Source organism: Perognathus longimembris, chromosome 13 (genome assembly GCF_023159225.1).
Source record: "Perognathus longimembris pacificus isolate PPM17 chromosome 13, ASM2315922v1, whole genome shotgun sequence".
In the NCBI taxonomy this organism is placed as follows: Eukaryota; Metazoa; Chordata; class Mammalia; order Rodentia; family Heteromyidae; genus Perognathus; species Perognathus longimembris.
The window spans coordinates 57,145,315-57,163,945 of NC_063173.1; the positions used below are offsets into that span (position 1 = coordinate 57,145,315).

At 52.3% G+C, this 18,631-nt stretch overlaps 1 protein-coding gene across 1 annotated transcript; it reads left to right on the forward strand.

Annotated features, from left to right (window-relative positions):
- Nucleotides 1-100: 100 nt before the first annotated feature.
- Nucleotides 101-14,899, forward strand: Naa40 (N-alpha-acetyltransferase 40, NatD catalytic subunit). Its single transcript, XM_048360753.1, has 8 exons — nucleotides 101-255; nucleotides 9,457-9,552; nucleotides 10,018-10,070; nucleotides 11,299-11,394; nucleotides 11,484-11,642; nucleotides 11,779-11,862; nucleotides 12,868-12,945; nucleotides 13,161-14,899. Exons 1-8 carry the CDS (start codon nucleotides 250-252, stop codon nucleotides 13,300-13,302), a joined length of 714 nt encoding a protein of 237 aa, XP_048216710.1. The 5' UTR covers nucleotides 101-249; the 3' UTR covers nucleotides 13,303-14,899.
- Nucleotides 14,900-18,631: the final 3,732 nt, after the last annotated feature.

Here is an 18,631-nt window from a genome sequence, read left to right on the forward strand (position 1 = left end):
CCTCGGGAGCGCTCCACCTGCGCGCCGGCCCCCCGCGGGCTCTCCCCGCCCCTCGCCGCCCGCCGCCCGCCGCCCGGTTCTGCGCCGGCGCAGTGCTGGCCAGGACGCGCGCGGGGGGGCGGGGAGAGCCCGCGAGGCGCATGCGCTCTGCGGGGCCCGCCGCTCTGGAGTCGCAGCTGCCGGTGCCGCCGTTGCCGCCTCCCTGCCGGCGAGTGAGCGAAAGAGGAGCCGAGGGCCGCCGCCGCCGCCATGGGGGTGAGTGAGGGAGGAAAAGGAAACGGGAGGACCCGGAGGCCCGGGGGTGCTGCCCGTTACCTGCTCCTCCTTCGCCCCATTGTTCCTTGAACCCCTCACGTGACCCCGACCCCCTCCGACCTCACGTGACCCCCAGCCCCCACATGACCCGGCTCCCCCATTTTTAGGGTCCCCGCGTTCGCCCCGACGCTGAGCGCCCCCCCTCCCCCGGTGCTTCCCGGGCCCCGCCCCCCGCGGCCCGTCCGCCCCTTCCTGCCTCGGGGACCCGCTCCGGGCCTCCCCGCCTCCCCGCGGAGCGGTCCTCGGGGGTCCCCGCGGCTTCCCGCCGCCGAGCCGACGCGGGCTCCCGGGAGCCGAGGCCGGGCGCGAGGAAGGCGCGTGGCCAAGGTCACCGCGGCCGCGGCGGGGGCGCTGGACCCCTCGTCGCGCTCGGCGATGGCGATGGCGGCAGGCGGGCCGGGCTCTCCTCGAGCGTCCGCCCGGCCCGCGCCCCCCCCCCCTACCCCGCGGGGCGGCGGGCCGGAGCCGCTCCCTGGAAGTTACTCCCCGCGGCGCAGGTGGGTGAGCCCGGAGGGCCCGGCCCCGAGCGCAGGGGGGGCTCGGCCACCTGTTTGGTGCCAGCCGTGGGGACGTGCGTTTCATTTTAGTGCCTTTTGCTGGAATGACTGAACCCAGCTGAGAAGTACCGGGCACTGCCCCTCCCTGGGCCCGGCTTGTTGGTATTTAGGTGGAATTTCTTATTTACTTAAGTTGCTTACTGTGCGTATGGATTTTCTGTGCTGGTACTTGAACTCTGGGGCTTGTGCCCTCCTTTGGCACTTTTGTTCTAGGCTGGCCTTCCACCACCTGAGCCCACTTTATGTGTGTTTGCTAGTACTGGGGCCTGAACTCGGGGCCTGAGCACTGTCTCTGGCTTCTTTTTGCTCAAAGCTAGCACTCCACCAGGTGAGCCACAGCCCCACTTCTGGCTTTTTCTGTTTTTATGGGGCTGAGGACTCGAATCCAGGGCTTCATGCGTGCAAGGCACACACACTACCACTAGGCCATATTCCCAGTCCTCACTTCCCACTTTTTGTAGTTAATTGGAAATAATAGTCTTGGATTGTCTCTGGGCCTGACTGAACTGGACTTCATCCTAGCTCAGTAGCTAGGATCACAGGTGTGAAACGCTGGCACCCAGCTTCTACCCCCTTTATGCAGGCCCTGACTTGGAAGCCGGAGCCACTTAAAAGCCACCTTGTCTTCACCAAGCTCCCAACATATTGGTGTGTCACTGACACAGCCTTTCTGGAGTTTCCTTTCTTTAACAATTTTTAGCAGGACTGGGGTTTGAACTCAGGGCCTTTTGTTTGGCTCAGCAAGTACTTTACCGCTTGAGCTACACTTACAACCAATTTGTGTACTCACCTATGTGATAAGGAGGATACCTGCACCCTAGACAAGAGTGAAGATTAACAAAATAGTGGATGTCAGTAGCCACTTAGGTGCCTGTTATTTTTGTCTGTATTGTCAGCCTTCACTTCAGTGATCCAAAATAAATCTGTGCTATTTTTAACCTATTGGGTCTGTCCTCACTGTTACTAACCTAGTTTTTCCCCCCCCTTAGTCAAAAATTTATTGACTGAACAAATCAACTTATTTGACAAAAATAGTTGACCAACCTGAATTAAAACACTTGAGATAATCCATAATAGAACAAACATTTGGTGTCCAGAAGTGTAGCTCAATGGTAGGGCATGTGCTTAGCATATTCCAAGCCTTGAGTTCAATCTCCAAAGCAAACATGTCATGTTTCAACCAGGAAATTTGGGTGCTATGTCCTTCATATGTAGAAAATCAAGTTTAAAGACCTTGCTTATTTTATTTTATTTATTTATTTCTTCTGGATCAGTTGTGAGGCTTGAACTCTGGGCCTGGGTGCTGTCCCTGAGCCTTTTTTGCTCAAGGCTAGGGCTCTACTACTTTGAGCCGCAGCCCCACTTCCAGTTTTCAGGTGGTTAATTGGGGATAAGAGTCTCATGGACTTTACTGCCCTGGGTGGCTTTGAACCATGATCCTCAGGTCTCAGCCTCCTGAGTAGCTCGGACTACAGGCTGAGCCACCAATGCCCATTGCCTTTTGCATATGAGTTTAGATTTTAGTGAAAAATCTCAGACTTCCTGGGTTGTTGTGACTAAATAATGAATTTATGTCACCCGAACCCCGTACTCAGACTCGGTTACTACACACTGACAAGAAGCATTAACATGCCCTTCTGGCTCAATACTTCCTCATCAAGTGAGCTGACAGCAGGGCCCAGAGATACCACAAAGTGTGCTTGCATTAGGCCCATCTCATCACTCATATGCACGGTATAGATGTGTTCTGAACAGCTTCTACAGAGCCTTCTGAGACTCCATTCATTCTCCCTGCGTCAGATCTAGGTCCTCTCATTGCCCTCATTCCTCACCAGTAAGCACCATGGACACCTCAGTTGGGCAGCAGGAGGTTATCAATTTCTAGTGGGGAGCCCTGCTCCTAAACTCCGGCTGAGAGCATGGTGTCAGCTTGGTGCTTTCTCTTCAAAGTTCTGCCCCAGCTGCTGTTTGTATCTCACTCCACTAAAACAGGTTCTTTTCACATCTCCAGCACTAGAATAGAGGCATGATACTGAAAATCTGAGCGATGTCATATTCCTTTTCTGGAAGGTGCCTCCCTCCATTTCTGTTTTTGTTTTTGAGTCATGAGGCTTGAATTCAGGGCCTAAGCACTGTCCCGGAGGTCTTTTTGCTCAGAGTTAGTGCTCTGCCACTGTGAGCCACAGCATCACTTCCATTTTTCTGATGTTTCATTGGAGATAAGAGTCTTACGGCCTTTCCTGTCCTGGCTGGCTTTGAGCTGAGATCCTCAGTTTTCACTCTCCTGAGTAGCAAGGATTACAGGTGTGAGCCACAAGCACCTGGCCATTTCTGTGTTTTTTCACTTCTGCTTGAGACCCCAACAGACATATAGAGTAGATCCATTGTGTAGAATTACTGCTTTGACAACACACAAAAAAAGTTTTGCAGGTACAATAGAAAACATTTATTTTTTTTGTAATTTATTAATTAAACACAAAATTTTTGACAAGGTGTTATGCAAAAAGAGTACAGTTATAGTAGGGCAGTGTGTACATTTCTTGTGGTATCTTACACCCTGTTTTTCTTTCCCTTCCCTAGGTCAGGTAGAAATATATACAATACACAATGTACCAAGAACATATACAGTAGCCACGTGGCCTACGCCCAAGAAAATTCACCTAGGGCTTTAAATGTAATGTCGACATTAGACAATATGTCGGTAGTAGTCTTTTTTTTTTTAACTGTATTTTTTTTGTGTGCGTGTGTTTTCTTTTTTGGTACTGGGGATCGAACCCAGGATGTTGTTGCACTTGCTAGGCAAGCGCTTTGCCACTGAGCTACATCCCAGCCCTCGATAGTAGTCTTACATGAACGTACATACATAGCTTTTGAGCTATTGTATTCCACTGAGAGGTCAATTTTTGACCTTTATATGTTGAGTAGTTGTTTGGTTTTAGTTACATAATGTTGGGTCGCTGACCCAGTCCTGTGGGAAATACCATTTGACAAGAAGTTTTTGTTGGTTTCCAGACCTGGTCTCTACTGTCTCTCCGTCACCCCTTCTTAACAGTCGTAAATCAGGGAGATCATGCCCCTTTGAGAAAACAGCATTTATAAAAAACACTTTATAGAGCCTGGAGCCAGGGGCTCATGCCTGTAAATCCTAGCTACTCAGTTGACTGAGATCTAAACATTGCAGTTCGAAGTCAGCTAGGTCAGGAATCTTATCTTCAATTAACCACCAGAAGTGGAGCTGTGGCTCTTTTTGTAGAGTGCTAGCCTTGAGCAAAAAAAGCTAAAGGAGAGGGTAGTACCATGGGGTGGGTAGGGAGACGTCTGTCTACAAGCTCTGTGACTGTGACTGACAGGTGGCCTCAGAGCTTTCATTGAAAATATGGCTGTGTACATCTTACCCGTTTTAGAAAGATCAAAGCCGATCAATTTTAGGAAAGCACTGGCAGAGGGTTTGACACTAGTGTGTCCTTACAAACAAAAGCCATTTCTAGGGTGAATTTGGAGCTGTTGTAGAGTGCTTGCCTAGGAAGCTTGAGGACCTGGGTTCAACCCCAGCATTGCCCCTCCCCCCAAAAGTAATAACTTTTTATGTCTAATACATTGTAGTATTTTGTCTTTATAACTTTTTTTTTTTTTTTTGCCAGTCCTGGGGCTTGGACTCAGGGCCTGAGCACTGTCCCCGGCTTCTTTTTTTGCTCAAGGCTAGCACTCTGCCACTTGAGCCACAGTGCCACTTCTGGCCTTTTCTATATATGTGGTGCTGAGGAATCGAACCCAGGGCTTCATGTATACGCTCTTGCCACGAGGCTATATTCCCAACCCTTTTATAACAATCTCTTGAGCCGGGCACCAGTGGCTCACACCTGTAATCCTAGCTACTCAGGAGGCTGAGATCTGAGGATCACAGTTCAAAGCCAGCCCAGATAGGAAAGTCCATGACACTCTTCAATTAACCATCAGAAAACCAGAAGTGGGGGCTGGGGATATGGCCTAGTGGCAAGAGTGCTTGCCTCGTATACATGAGGCTCTGGGTTCGATTCCCCAGCACCACATATACAGAAAATGGCCAGAAGTGGTACTGTGGCTCAAGTGGCAGAGTGCTAGCCTTGAGCAAGGAGAAGCCAGGGACAGTGCTCAGGCCCTGAGTCCAAGCCCCAGGACTGGCCAAAAAAAAAGAAAACCAGAATTGGCTCTGTGGCTCAAGTGGTAGACTGCTAGCCTTGAGCTGAAGAGCTCAGGGCCAGCCCCCAGGCCCGGAGTTCAAGCCCCACAACCGACCAAAAAAACTAAAGCAAGGGGCTGGGGATATGGCCTAGTGGCAAGAGCAGAGTGCTAGCCTTGAGCAAAAAAAAAAAAAAAAAAAAAGCCAGGGACAGTGCTCAGGCCCTGAGTCCAAGGCCCAGGACTGGCAAAAAACAAACACAAACAAAACCAAAACACACAAAAATGTTTTGAGTATAAGTTGTGTTTTTTTTTTTTTTGGCCAGTCCTGGGTCTTGGACTCAGGGCCTGAGCACTGTCCCTGGCTTCTTTTTGCTCAGCCCCAGTCCTTGGTATAAGTATTTTAGTTCCTCTTTTTAGGAGTGGTGGTGGTGGTTGAGGTGTGCTGATCCTGGGTTTGAACTCAGGACCTGAGTGCTGTCTGAGCTTTTTTGCTTAAGACTAGCATTCTACTGCTTGATCCACAGTTCCACTCTGGGCTTTTTTGGTAGTTAGTTGGAGATAAGATTGTTACAGGGCTGGGAATGTGGTCTAATGGCAAGAGTGCTTGCCTCGTATACATGAAGCCCTGGGTTCGATTCCTCAGCACCACATATATAGAAAAGGCCATTAGTGGCACTGTGACTCAAGTTGGCAGGGTGCTAGCCTTGAGCAAAAAGAAGCTAGGGACAGTGCTCAGGCCCTGAGTTCAAGTCCCAGGACTGGCCAAAAAAAAAAAAAAAGAAAAAGATTGTTATAGGCTTTTCTGCTCAGGCTGGCTTTGAACCATGACCCCCCCAATCTCTACCTCCTGAGTAGTTAGGATTACGGGTGTGATCCACCAGTGCCCAGCATATTAGTCCCATTTTGTGGATAAGCAAACTGAGGGTCAGAGAAACTGAGTAACTGGATGAGATAGAGTTTAAGCCACTTGACTGAAGTCAAAGAGCTAGAAAGAGCTAACTCAAATTCAAAAACCCACTGAGTCAAAAACCCATGCTTTATTTTATTTATATATATGTATATATACATATACCTACATATATGTGTACACACACACACACACACACACACACACACGCCTCCCTTGGGAATGACACTTAGCTACAATGAGCTTTACTGTTCACTGTGCTCATTTCCCCTTTTAATTAGGAGAGTTTCCCCATGTCCCTGCCATTCAGTCTTACCTCCACCGGGCTGGGTGAAGCTGCTGCTTTGCCGGCCTGTCTCAGTCTGTGCATCCTTCCTACCTCTACCCCCCATGCTGGCAGGTGAAGGCGTAAGGGGCGCTTGCTTTTATTATCTATCCCAGCCATGGCAGCCCCGGTCCTCACTGGGGCTTGCCTGGCTTGCCAGTTCCTCTGAGTGAATGAGGCTATAAATCTGGGGGCCCGGATTGGCCCTCCCGCAGCCCGTGTTTAGGATTGCTTGCTTCTGCTTAGAGATGAGATGCTGTGGCCAGAACCCAGATCTCCATTGCTTTCTCGGTCCTGGGTACACTGCCTTTGTAGCACCTTTGGTCTTTCTGCTTCGTGTTGTTGAGAGAGGGGCACCCAGAGAGGGGCAGATCTTGCAGCTACCACAGAGATGTGCTAGATGCATGTATCAGTTGTGGGGCTTGAACTCAAGAGCTTGGGCACTGTCCCTGAGCTCCTTTGCTCAAGGCTAGCACTCACCACTTTGAGTCACAGCTCTGCTTCTGTTTTTTCAGTGGTTAATTGGAGTAAGAGTCTCATGGGGACTTTGCTGCCCCATCTGGCTTCGAACTGCAATCTTTAGATCTCAGCCTTTTGAGTAGCTAGGATTACAAGCATGAGCCACCAGCGCCCCGCAGCTCTGGAGTGTTTTTCTTTGTGGGGGTTTTTCTTCCCCCCACCTCTTCCTCAGTGTAGAGTAGGATCTCAGTGTAGATCCTTCCTCAGTGTAGAGTAGGGGTGGCACTGTCCTAGTACACAGTTATCAGGGTGGGCGATAAGAAATGAGTTGCTGGGTGATTGTCCAGAGGCTTCAGGGACCTCTGGCCTGGCAGGCTGTGAGAAGCTCTTTGATGGTGACCTCGTGAAATATGCCAGGGCTCTCCCACTGGAGACAGCTGGCTGGTGGAAACCATACTTGACTCTTCTCAGCCACTTAGAGTGGGGGACCCCGCATGAGTTGTGTCATCCCTTTGAGCCTCTGTTTCCTAAGGTGTAAAGGAAGGAGGTAGCTTCTGCTCTGAGAACTGAACCGCACACTGTGTTTGTAAGAACAGTTTTGTGAGTGGTCTCTCAGTAAACAAACCTGCTGTCTAGATCAAAGCTTCTGAAGACAGTGTGTTCTCTTGTTTGTCCCCTCCTCTAGGGAGGTGAGAAATAGGATCCAGCCTGGCTTCTAGCTCACCACTCAGCTAGACAGTGCTTACTAGCTGGTGCTGGTAAGAGTTTTGTCTTGAAGAGTAATCTCTGAGGGGCTGGCAGTGTGGCTTAGTGATAGAGTCCTTGCCTAGCTAGCATGCATGAAGCCCTGGGTTCGATTCCTCAGTACCACATAAACAAAAAGCCAAAAATGGCGCTGTGGGTCAAGTGGTAGAGTGCTAGCTAGCCTTGAGCAAAAAAAGCTCAAAGACAGTGTGTCCAGGCCCTGAGTTCAAGTCCCAGGACTGGCAGGAAAAAAAAAAGTTCTTGTGCACATTTGGGGCTTGAAATCAGGGCCTGGGCACTGTTCCTGAGCTTTTATGGTCAAGGATAGTGCTCTATCATTTTGAGCCACAGTGCTGTTTCTGGCACTTTGGTAGTTAATTGGAGATAAACATCTCAGACTTTTCTGCCCAGGCTGGCTTTGAATCACAATCCTTAGATCTCAGCCTCCTGAGTAGCTAGGATTACATGTGTGAGCCATAGGCGTCTGGCCTTGTAAGTTCTCAATATCTGAACTCTTTGCCTCTGATTGCTCGAGGTAAGAATTCCATTCTTTTGAACATCTAGGCTGGATTTATTCTCAGAAATATTCCCAGCAACTGGTTTTTCAACTCCTGTGAATATTAATTGTTCCGAGTGCCCTTCCTTGGGGCCAGACTGTAACTGAGGGTTGCCAGGCCCCTGTCCAGTGAGCTCTGGAAGTGGGGTGGGGGTGGGGGGGTCAGAAGTGCTGTTGGTAAAAGCAGAGCCAGCTATCCCTTGCCTTTGGGAACTTGGGCTGTATGGACCAGCATCTCTGCCTGCCTGTGAGGTCTGGTCTTCCTAGGGAGTGAGGATAAGAGCTGTGTGTGTGTGTGTGTGTGTGTGTGTGTGTGTGTGTATGCATGTATGCGTGTGTGTGTGTGTGCATGCGTTCGCGTGCGCTTGCAATGGGACTTGAGCTCAAGAACCTCGCATGCATTGCTTAGCAGCATTTTTTGCTCAAGGCCGGCACGCTGCCACTTGACTTGAGCCACATTTCCACTTCTGGCTTCTTTTTCATTTTAAGATAGGAGCCATAGATTTGTCAGCCCAAGCTACTTTGGAACCAAGATCGTTGAGCTCAGCCTCCTGAGTAGCTAGAATTATAGGTGTGAGCCACCGAACTGTCATTTCTTGGACACCTGTCATAATAACCCTTTGGGCTTGCACCTCCACAGCATTGGGGCCTCACTTAGGTCTGGAGGCTCAGAGAAGGGCTGTATCTTGTCCTGGTACCTTCAGGGTATGGTGAATACAAAGACACTGTTGAATTCTGTCAGACTCCCAGCCTGGCTTTTTCCCTATGTGACCTAGCTTAGCTTTTACCAGAGGGCAAAAGAACCCCATTTTAGCCTCAAACAAAACAGGATCTGATCTAGATACTGCTTCCCTGCTCCCCCCTCCCCCCCAGTGCTTGCCCCGCCCCTGCCCCTGTGGGCCTGCTGCTTGGTCTTTCTGGCCCCGTGGCCCCTCTGTCCTTGCCTCTGCAGTGTGCCTGGCACTTGTTGCCTTGGCTGAGCAGAGCTTCCTTTCTAGTTCTTTAACTTGTGGGCTCTGAGGTTGGCTTAGAGCCAGCATCCAGCTCCTGCAGGGCTGCCCTGGCTGGCTCTTTGTCCCTTGCAGCCAGAAGACACTCAGATGAAACTAATGTGCCATCTCCTCCCTGAAAGCTTGCCCGAGTTGGGCCTAGAATTGGTTGTTTCCTCCTACGATGGAGCAACCAAGTGAAGCCATCGCTGTGGGCTCAGCCCTGCTGCAGGCCTTGTTGGCTCCTGCTGGGTCCTCACAGTGACCTCTGAGAGCTCCGGATGAGGAACCTGTGTTCCTGCTTAGTTCTCACACACCAAGCGCTCCCCGGCAGCGTGGGCCAGCAGGCATGGGTGCGCTGGGCTCCCTGAGCTCCTCAGAGGGAATGTCAAGTGTGCTGTAAGCCCTGCCCTTCCAGCCAGTGTTGCTTTTCCCTGTTGCAGAGAAAGTCCAGCAAAGCGAAGGAGAAGAAGCAGAAGCGGTTGGAGGAGCGAGCGGCTATGGATGCCGTCTGTGCCAAAGTGGACGCTGCCAACAGGGTGATTCTCCTTTCCCCTTCCTGCCTCCTGGAACTTCGAGTGGGTTTTTCATTTGACTTCTTTCAGCGCCACCCTGTGGCAGACTTGTGACACTGCCCACAGCCTCTGTCCCCTTTGCCTGAGGCTGAGTGAGGGCTAGCCATTGACTGGGTGCTGCCTTCAAAGTGGATTGCAGGGAAAGTGACTCTTACTGCTTGTACAGAGTCTGGGGAAACTTTCTGGGAATTTGCATTTTGAGAAGGAAAGCTTCCTGTTGAATATGGTGTACAGCCCTTTGGTTCACTCTCCCATCCCATTTTGTAGTTGTCCTCCTGTGTCCCTGTGAGTTCAGAGCCAAGGCTGATGGAGGCCTCAGCTGTGAGAGCCTGCCCCCAGCCTGGGCCTAGGCGGCCCAGGCAGCTGGGCTTTTGGACAGGGTCAGCGCCTCCAGCCACCTGTCTGAGCTGCTTCTGTCTCCCTTGACAGCTTGGAGATCCTCTGGAGGCATTCCCAGTGTTCAAGAAATACGACCGGAATGGGTGAGTCATATATGGCATTTCTCTTTTCTTTTTAAAAATGTATTTATTGCAAAAAGTGATGTACAGAGAGGTTACAGTTACCTAAGTCAGGTAATATTTCTTTTTGAACAGTGTCACCCCTTCCCTCATTTTCTCTCAGATTTCCCCCCCCCCACAGCCCCTCCCCTACGAGTTGTATAGTTCATTTTCAGGTTTTAACTTTTATTTTTTGGTTGGACACTGGGACAAATTCTACTTGATGCTTTTGCTCATTGGTTACTGCCCTAACACTAGAGCCACACCTCCAAACCCACCTCTTATTCTTCCTTTTTTTTTTTTTGGCTGGTCTCCTGAACTTTGGGCCTGAGTGCTGTCCTGGGTTTTTTTGTTCAAGGGTAGCACTCTACCACTGGAGCCACAGAGTCACTTCTGGCTTTTTGTGGTTAGTTGGAGATAAGAGTGCTCAGGTGAGCTTCACGCTGCAGTCCTCAGATCTCAGCCTCCAGAGTATCTTGGATTATAGGCATGGGCCATCTGCACCCAGCTTATCCCTAAGTTTTTGTTTTTGTTTTTTCTTAAGATCTTTTTGCTCTACCACTTGAGCCACAACTCCTGACTAACAGAGATCTCTTGCTTTTGTCACTTCAGGAACAGAGTGGTGGGTTAAATCCTGCTCTGCTGTTTAATGAGCTCAGATCACCCACTGAGTGCCAATGGGGAGAGGCAGGCAGGATTTTCTGGGGTTGTCCCTCGGGTCCTTGTGTGAAGCTACAACTATGAAGGGCCCCAGCTCACCTAGGTAGTTTCAAAAACAAGAGGGAAGCCGTCTCATGGGAGCCCAGCTATAGTACAGAAATGGAAGCAACAGGAAAATGCCTAAGGGCAAGAAGAGAGACAAAAAGACATGAGTGTTTATAAGAAACTACCGGACAGTTGGAGCAGGTAGAAGAGCACCAAGGTAGCTGAGAAGGATGAGAGGGCTGAGTGCTAAGTGCTCTGGACAGTGCCAGGAGGCTTGGGAGACAGGAAGCCGTCCCTGTGCTTAGGGGTGGGCTGTGCAGAGGGGGTTCTTAACCTTGGCCCAACAAGCTCAGCACCTTCCCCAATTGGGTCAGAAACGTAGCTTTCCCTGGTAGAGTGATTGAGACAGGGATGCCTCCCTTTCCCTGCCAGGCTTCTCAGGAAGAGGCCCCAGGCACCGGTGGGAGCCCTGGACCCCTGACCGGCTAATGGGCCCCTGTGTTCTCAGGTTGAATGTCTCCATTGAGTGTAAGCGGGTGTCTGGACTGGAGCCGGCCACTGTGGATTGGGCCTTCGACCTGACCAAAACAAATATGCAAACCATGTAAGCATGGCCTGGACAGAGGGGAGTCCGTTCATCAGCCAGATTTCCTCGCAGGCTTCCCCTGACGTGACTGCTCCCCAAATTCCCAGGTATGAGCAAAGTGAGTGGGGCTGGAAGGACCGAGAGAAGCGTGAAGAAATGACAGATGACCGGGCCTGGTACCTCATCGCTTGGGAAAACAGTTCGGTTCCTGTTGCCTTCTCTCATTTCCGATTTGATGTGGAATGCGGGGATGAAGTCCTGTACTGGTAGGAGCTTGGCCTGGGGCACTGGGGAGAGGAGAGCAAGTGGCAGAGCCCAGCGGGCCACTGGATCTAGGGGCTGTGGTGGCTGCGGGCTCCTCTGGTGGGCCCTGCACATCTACCCTGGGCTCTCTCCACCCAGCTACGAAGTGCAGTTGGAAAGCAAAGTGCGGCGGAAAGGCCTGGGGAAGTTCCTCATTCAGATCCTGCAGCTCATGGCCAACAGGTAAAGGCTGCCTTCGAGCAGGGCTGGGAAAAGCCACCACTCAGCGCCACTCTCGGGGGGCGGGGGCGTGCTGAACTCAGGGCCAGGGCACTGACCCTGGACTTCTTTGCTCAAGGTTGGTGCTCTACCACTTGAGCCATTATACCACTTCTGACTTATTCCGAGTAGTGTATTGGAGATAAAGAGTCACAGACTTTCCTGCCCAGGTTGGCTTCAAATGGCTCTTTTCAGATCTCAGCCTCCTGAGTTGCTAGGATTATAGGCCATGAGCCACTGGTGTCCAACTCTTTCCTTTTTAAAAAATGTTATTATAGGGGCCAGGAATATGGCCTAGTGGTAAAGTGCTTGCCTCCTATGCATGAGGCCCTGGGTTTGATTCCTCAGCACCACATAATATAGAAAAGGCCAGAAGCGGCACTGTGGCTCAAGTGGTAGAGTGCTAGCCTTGAGCAAAAAAGAAGCCAGGGACAGTGCTCAGGCCCTGAGGCCCAAGCTCCAGGACTGGCAACAAAAGAAAAAAAAAAGTGATGTATAGAGGGGTTACAATGACATAAATCAGGTAAAGAGTACATTTCTTTCTTGCTTGCTTGCTTTTTTTTTTTTTTAGATGGTCGTGAGGCCTGAACTCAGAGCCTGGGTGCTGTCCCTGAGCTCTTTTGCTCAAGGCTAGATGCTACCTCTTGAGTCACAGCGCCACTTCCGTTTTCTGGTGGTTGGTGGGAGATTAGAGTCTCATGGGGACTTTTCTACCTGGGCTGGCTTTGAACTCCAGTCTTCAGATCTCAACCTTCCCAGTGGCTAGGATTACAGGTGTGAGCCACTGACACCCTCGCTCACAGCATCTTCTGGGTGCTGGCGGGAGCCGGCGTGTACCGAGGAGTGGTGTGTGAGGACGTGGCGAGGGCCCCTGAGGCGCCATGGTGCCAGGGCCTCTCGGGCTGGAGGATGCAGAAAGCCTGGCCTCCTGTTTCTCTGTGTAAGAGGGGGCGCCCCTCTCTCTTGCAGCACACAGATGAAGAAGGTGATGCTAACAGTGTTTAAGCACAATCATGGAGCCTACCAATTCTTCCGAGAAGCGCTGCAGTAAGGAGCTGGTGTTGGGTGGTCCTGGGCGGTGGGCGCTGCTGGCTCATGCCGTTGTGCTGGCCCTGGCCCCTAGCTCATGCTGATGCCTGTGGGGTTTGAGCTTGTGGAGGGGGGGATGAGCCCCTGCGCCCCAGCCGTGTCCTGTTGGAACAGTTCTGGCCCAGGGAGGAAGGTGATCACTAGCCAGCGCCTTTCTCCTGCCTCCTTTGCAGATTTGAAATCGACGACTCGTCCCCTAGCATGTCTGGTTGCTGTGGGGAGGACTGCTCCTATGAGATCCTGAGCCGGAGGACCAAGTTTGGGGACAGCCAGCACTCCCACCCGGGGGGGCACTGTGGTGGCTGCTGCCACTGAGCTCCCGGACCACGAGCGAACACAGATGCTGCCTCCGGCGCCTGCCTCTCCTGCAGCCCCGCCTGTGCCAGGCGGCGCCGCGAGCGCACGGGACCCTGGGGAGCAGCGGTCCACGCCACCTGCCGCCGTCCTCCCGGTAGAGCATAGTGCCAGGCAGGGCTGCAAGGACCCGCCAGAGGGGCTGGCAGGGCGGCTGCGCAGCTCACCCTCGCCCGGGACCGGCACTCGGCACCACGCCCATCCCCCGCGCTATGCAGCCGGGTTCCTGGCAGTCCCCCCACCCGGCTCAGACAGTGGAACGTTCATACCGTGTCTTTGACATTCCTGGAGGCCTGCTGGCACCCACAGAAGGTCTGGCATGGGTGCGGGCTCGGGGTGACACCGTGGAGGAACTGAGCACTTTGGGAGATGCCCTGCAGCCCCCCTGCCGACATGCGGGGAGCACCTCCTAGCCATGTTCTTAGGGATCCGCTCCTCAGAGTGCAGTTGTCTCAAGGGACCTGCCGGGCCAGGGCAGGCTGTCCCGCCATCCTGTCACCGACCCCCGAGGAGGCCTCTGCCCTCTGCCGTGGGGACCACTGCTTCCCTGGGCCTAGGGACTTCCCTGCCTCTGAACTTAACGTCATCTCCTGACAGCGATGGAGCGCCTGGGTGCGCCTGCGCTCCCCCTGCCCTGCAGCCCTGCCGAGGCCGCACCTGGCACCTCTGGTCTTAGTGTCTAGGGGAGTCACATCAGGGAGCCCTCCTCTTCCCCCAGAGGACCCCGCAGTCCTCCTAGAGCTGCGCTGTTTCCGCTCGCCTCTTGGTGCTGATAGCTCGCTGGAGCTCTTCCTCTCGAGAGCCCCTCTGCCTGGGCTCCCCAGCCTTGCCCCCGCCTCAGCGAGGCTCTGGTGCTGCCCCGCACGCTCGGCCCCAGCAGGACGGCCCTTCGTGGCGCTCAGTCGCTCTCCCTCGCTGGGCCATCCGCTGGCAGGGAGAGGAAAGCCCCTCTTCTCCAGCGATGAGGAAGGGGTGGGCTCAGAACTCAGCCCCACCCTGCTCTCTAGGCCTTGTTCTTCTGCCCAGGAAGCAAAACCAAATCCTCGCCCAGGAAGAAGCCCTTGACACCCAACCTCAACACCCTCGAGCTCTGCCTCTCTCAGGGTGTGGTGAAGCCTCACGCTGTGCACTTACTCTCCTGGGGTCTGTGGGTCTTCCTGCCCTCAGTCTCCCCCATCCTCTGCCCTGACCTAGGCTGTCTTGTCCTGCCAGCCCTTGCTTCTCCCCTGGATCCCCATGTATGCAGGAGCCATGCACACAGAGCCTCCCGAGCCCCGCCTGGCCTCTGCGCGCACACCGAGCTGCTCTCAGCCTGACCAGCGTGGGGCCCCCCCTTAGAGGGCCCACAGCCTTACCCGCTGGCTCCTGGGGATTCTCTGTGGGGGAGAGCTGCGGCTGCTGGAGGGGGTGGGTAGACATCTTCCAAGCATGATGACACAAAAGGAGCATGGAGAGCAAGTTCTTCCACTCATCTTTTAAAAGACACCAATCAGCGGGGCACGAGCGGCTCCCGCCTGAGTCCTAGCCACTCAGGAGGCTGAGCTCTGAGGATCGTGACTGGAAGCTAGTCTGAGCAGGAAAGTCTGTGAGATTCAGCTCCACTTAACCACCCAAAAGCTGCAAGTGGAGCTATGGCTCAAGTGCTAATTTTGAGCATAAAAGCTCAGAGACAGGGCCAAGTCCAAGCCCAAGCCCCAGGACCACACACACACAGACACACACACAATGCAAGACAGACGCTAGTTATTTATTGTCTTGATCATAGATTTGGCGCCTTCCACTCCAGGGAGCTGCCAGGAACTCCAGTGTAAGCCTATGGGAGGTGAGCTCAGTGTATGCTTCCAGTTGGATGAGCCGGCCTGCTCCCGGCAGCCCCTGGAGGCTGAGCCCGGCCCTCCGGCCACAGGGCAGGCAGCCACTGCGAGGGGCGGAGCCCAAGCTCAGACTGCCTCCACGGCAGAGCCCTTAGTTTTGAGAAGCTGGGCCTTGGGTACCAGGCTTTTGTTCCTTATTTGGGCCATAGAAATAAATATCTTTTTGGTATCGACACTACTTCAGGTTGTTGATATCATATGTGCATATGACAGGCATATGGTTCTTTTTTAACTATTTTTTGTTTTTTGGGTTTTTTTTCAGAGGCAACTTGGAAGATAAACTTGTTGATGTATATATATATACACACACATACATATATATGTGTATATATATTGTCTAACATTTTGTTATCACTGGATATCAAAGGGAAAGGTGATCCCTTTTTACATCATTTGTATTTGTATGTAACTAATAAAAACCATGTGGTGCCCCTGCTGGGCTAGTCTCCAGGTGTACTGGGTGCCATGGCAGCAAGCCTTGGGCCCCTGCTGAGGAGGAGGCCCTGGGCCGGGGCAGGCAGCCAGAGGTGGGAGCCACCTGTGTGCATTTCCCGCCGTCCTGGCAGACCTCGGAGGGGTTCTGAGGGCTGTCTAGTTTGCATCCTGGCTTTGCACGTCCCAGTGGTGTGGGGGACTTGAGTATTTTTCTTTCCTCCCTTTTATTTACTAGGTTACTCCGTTTTCTTTGTCTCTTAAAATGTCTCTCCCTTCCCAGAAGACAAAGCCTAACAGGAAGAAATGTATGAAGTGACCCCCTGTTGGGTGACAGGAGCTATGCAGTGTGTCCCCAGGGAGGGCTGGGAGGAGGGACCGGAAGTGGGCCAGTGAGCTGGAGCTTAGGAGCACTGCCAGTGGACAAGGGAGGGGTCCACTCCTCCCTAAGAAGGTGGGAAGGCTGAGGGGAGGCCGTGGGCCTCAGGATGGGGGTGGTGTTTGTGCCCTGGCAGAGCAGTGATCTGGGTGAGGAGGGGAATTAATAGTCTTCCTGTGGGTGGCATCGGCCTGGAGGGGGGATCTATGAGGCCCAAAATCTGCTGGGCTAACCATGCAGTGTCTCAAGTGGCAAAGTTGTGTCCCCCAAGTTCCTCCAATACGGTCTTAGTCCCAGGCTGTTTTCCTGGGATGCTGACCCCTGCTGTACCTGCTGTGAAGGTAGGACTTCCTCCTTGCTGCTGAGAGCCAGGGGAGCTGGGGTCAGCTCCGCCTCCCCAAGTCTAGCTGGACCTCGTCACATGGCTAGGAGGCCATGGTGGAGGGAAACGGCCTGGGCTTCCTCAAGCCAGAGCCACGGCTCACAGGAAAGTTCGTCCTCGTCACAGCTGGCAAGAAGGGGCTTAGCCACCTGCACCCCCAAGTCCCAGCTGCACCTGGCCCTGGGTTCTCCCCAACAGCTGCACTCAGCTACCCCTGGACATCTGCTGACAGCTGTGCCCCAGGAGGAGCACACGTGCCTCCGGTGGGTTGGCTACTGTGTTGTCCTTGTCCACATGCCACACCACCCCACCACTGCCCGCTCTGGGTTCCTGGCCCCTCCCTCCATTTTCTGCTAGATTCTGCACTAATGCTGTTCTACAGAGGAGGAAGCTAAGCATTGAATCTAAGGCCTCATACTTGATACCACATGAGCTATGCCCCAGGATATATATCTATTCTCATTCTCTCTCTCTCTCTCTCTCTCTCTCCCAGTCCTGGGGCTTGAACTCAGGCCAGGGCACTGTCCTTGAGCTGCTTTTACTCTACCTCTTTTTTTTTTTTTTAATACTTTATTGTTAAAGTGATGTACAGAGGGATTACAGTTTCATACGTACAGCAGTGCATACATTTCTTATCCAACCTGTTACCTCCTCCCTCATTTCCCCCATCTTCCCCTCTCCCCATCTCCCTGACCCCATTGCTCTACCTCTTTATTTTCTATTTTTTGCTGGTCCTGGTACTTGAACTCAGGGCCTTGACACTGTTTCTGAGCCTCTGTGTGCTCAAGGCTAGTTGAGCCACAGTGCCACTTCTGGCTTCTTCTGAGTAGTGTACCGGAGATAAGCATTTCAGTGACTTTTCTGCATGGGCTGGCTTTGAACCATAATCGTCAGATCTCAACTTCCTGAGTAGCTAGGATTATAGGCATAAACCACAGGGTGCCTGGCTTGCTCTGAGCTACAGTTCCACTTCTGGCTTTTTGATGGTTAAATGGAGATGGCAAGGCCAGGCCTGGGCACCACCAGCTCAAACCTGTAATCCTAGCTACTCAGGAGGCTGAGATTTGAGGATTGTGGTTTGAAGCTAGCCCAGGCAGAAAAGTCCCTTGAGACAATTATCTCCAATACTCAAAAACGAAGTGTTGCTGAGGCTCAAAGTGGTAGAGCACTAGCCTTGAGCAAAAAAGCTTAGGGACAGCACCCAGGCCCTGAGTTCAAGTCCCACCACCACTAAAAAAAGTGAAGGATATTCCTGCTCAGGCTGGTACTGTCCTGTGATTCTCAGGTCTCAGCCTCCTACGTAGCTAGGGTTGCAGAGGCACTGGCACCTGGCTTTGTTATTTATTAGATAAGGTCTCTAGTTTTGCCTGGGCTAGACTCAAGCTCAGGATCCTTTTGCCTTTGCTTCCCAAGTGCTGGTGTTATAGGTGTATGCCAACCTGTCAGCCTGGGAAAGAGATTTAATTGAGCATATACTGAGTTGTACAAGGGGGACTTCATCCCAGTCAAAGTCACACTTTATCATACTCCCTTATTCCCTCTTAAAACATTTTGTTGTTGTTGGTCATGAAGCTTGAACTCAGGGCTTGAGCGTTGTCCCTGAGCTCTTGTGCAAGGTTAGTGCTCTACCAGTTTGAGTCACAGCACCACAGCAGTTAGCTGGAGGGAAATGTCTCAAGAGTTTGCTGCCGGGAAAGGCATGGAACCATGATTCTCAGATCTCAGCCTCCTGAGTAGCTAGGATTATAGGCAGGTGTGAACCACTAGCTCCTGGCCTTGAAGCAATTTCAGTGGACTTCATTGCTTATTTTCATACATGCAAATCAACTACCTCTGCCATATTCACCCTCCCTCACCCTCTGGGTTAGCCTTTCCCAGTAGTTAGGATGACATGTTTACCACAGGCATATGAGGCCCTGATGGGCTAGCAGCTGTCAAGTTAGGAAGTCTCCACAGCCCCTAAAAATGGTACATTTAAAGATGAAAAAAATGGGTGGTGGAGGTGTGGCTCCCGTGGGAGAGCACTTGCCTAGCAAGAATTAGGCCACGTTTTTAAACTTCAGTATTGCAAAACAACAAAAACAAAAAGTGGGAAAAAAGGGCATTTCAAAAAAGTGCTTACCACAAAGCCTTATCTATCCATGATTTTTGTTTTTGTTTTTTTTTGCCAGTCCTGGGGCTTGGACTCAGGGCCTGAGCACTGTCCCTGGCTTCTTTTTGCTC

What these genes read in the sequence shown, in the direction of transcription:
- Naa40 (XM_048360753.1), top strand. An exon ending in AAGTGGACGCTGCCAACAGG is followed by an intron (nt 9,553 to 10,017) that starts GTGATTCTCCTT and finishes CTCCCTTGACAG; the next exon opens with CTTGGAGATCCTCTGGAGGC. An exon ending in CTGCAGCTCATGGCCAACAG is followed by an intron (nt 11,863 to 12,867) that starts GTAAAGGCTGCC and finishes TCTCTCTTGCAG; the next exon opens with CACACAGATGAAGAAGGTGA.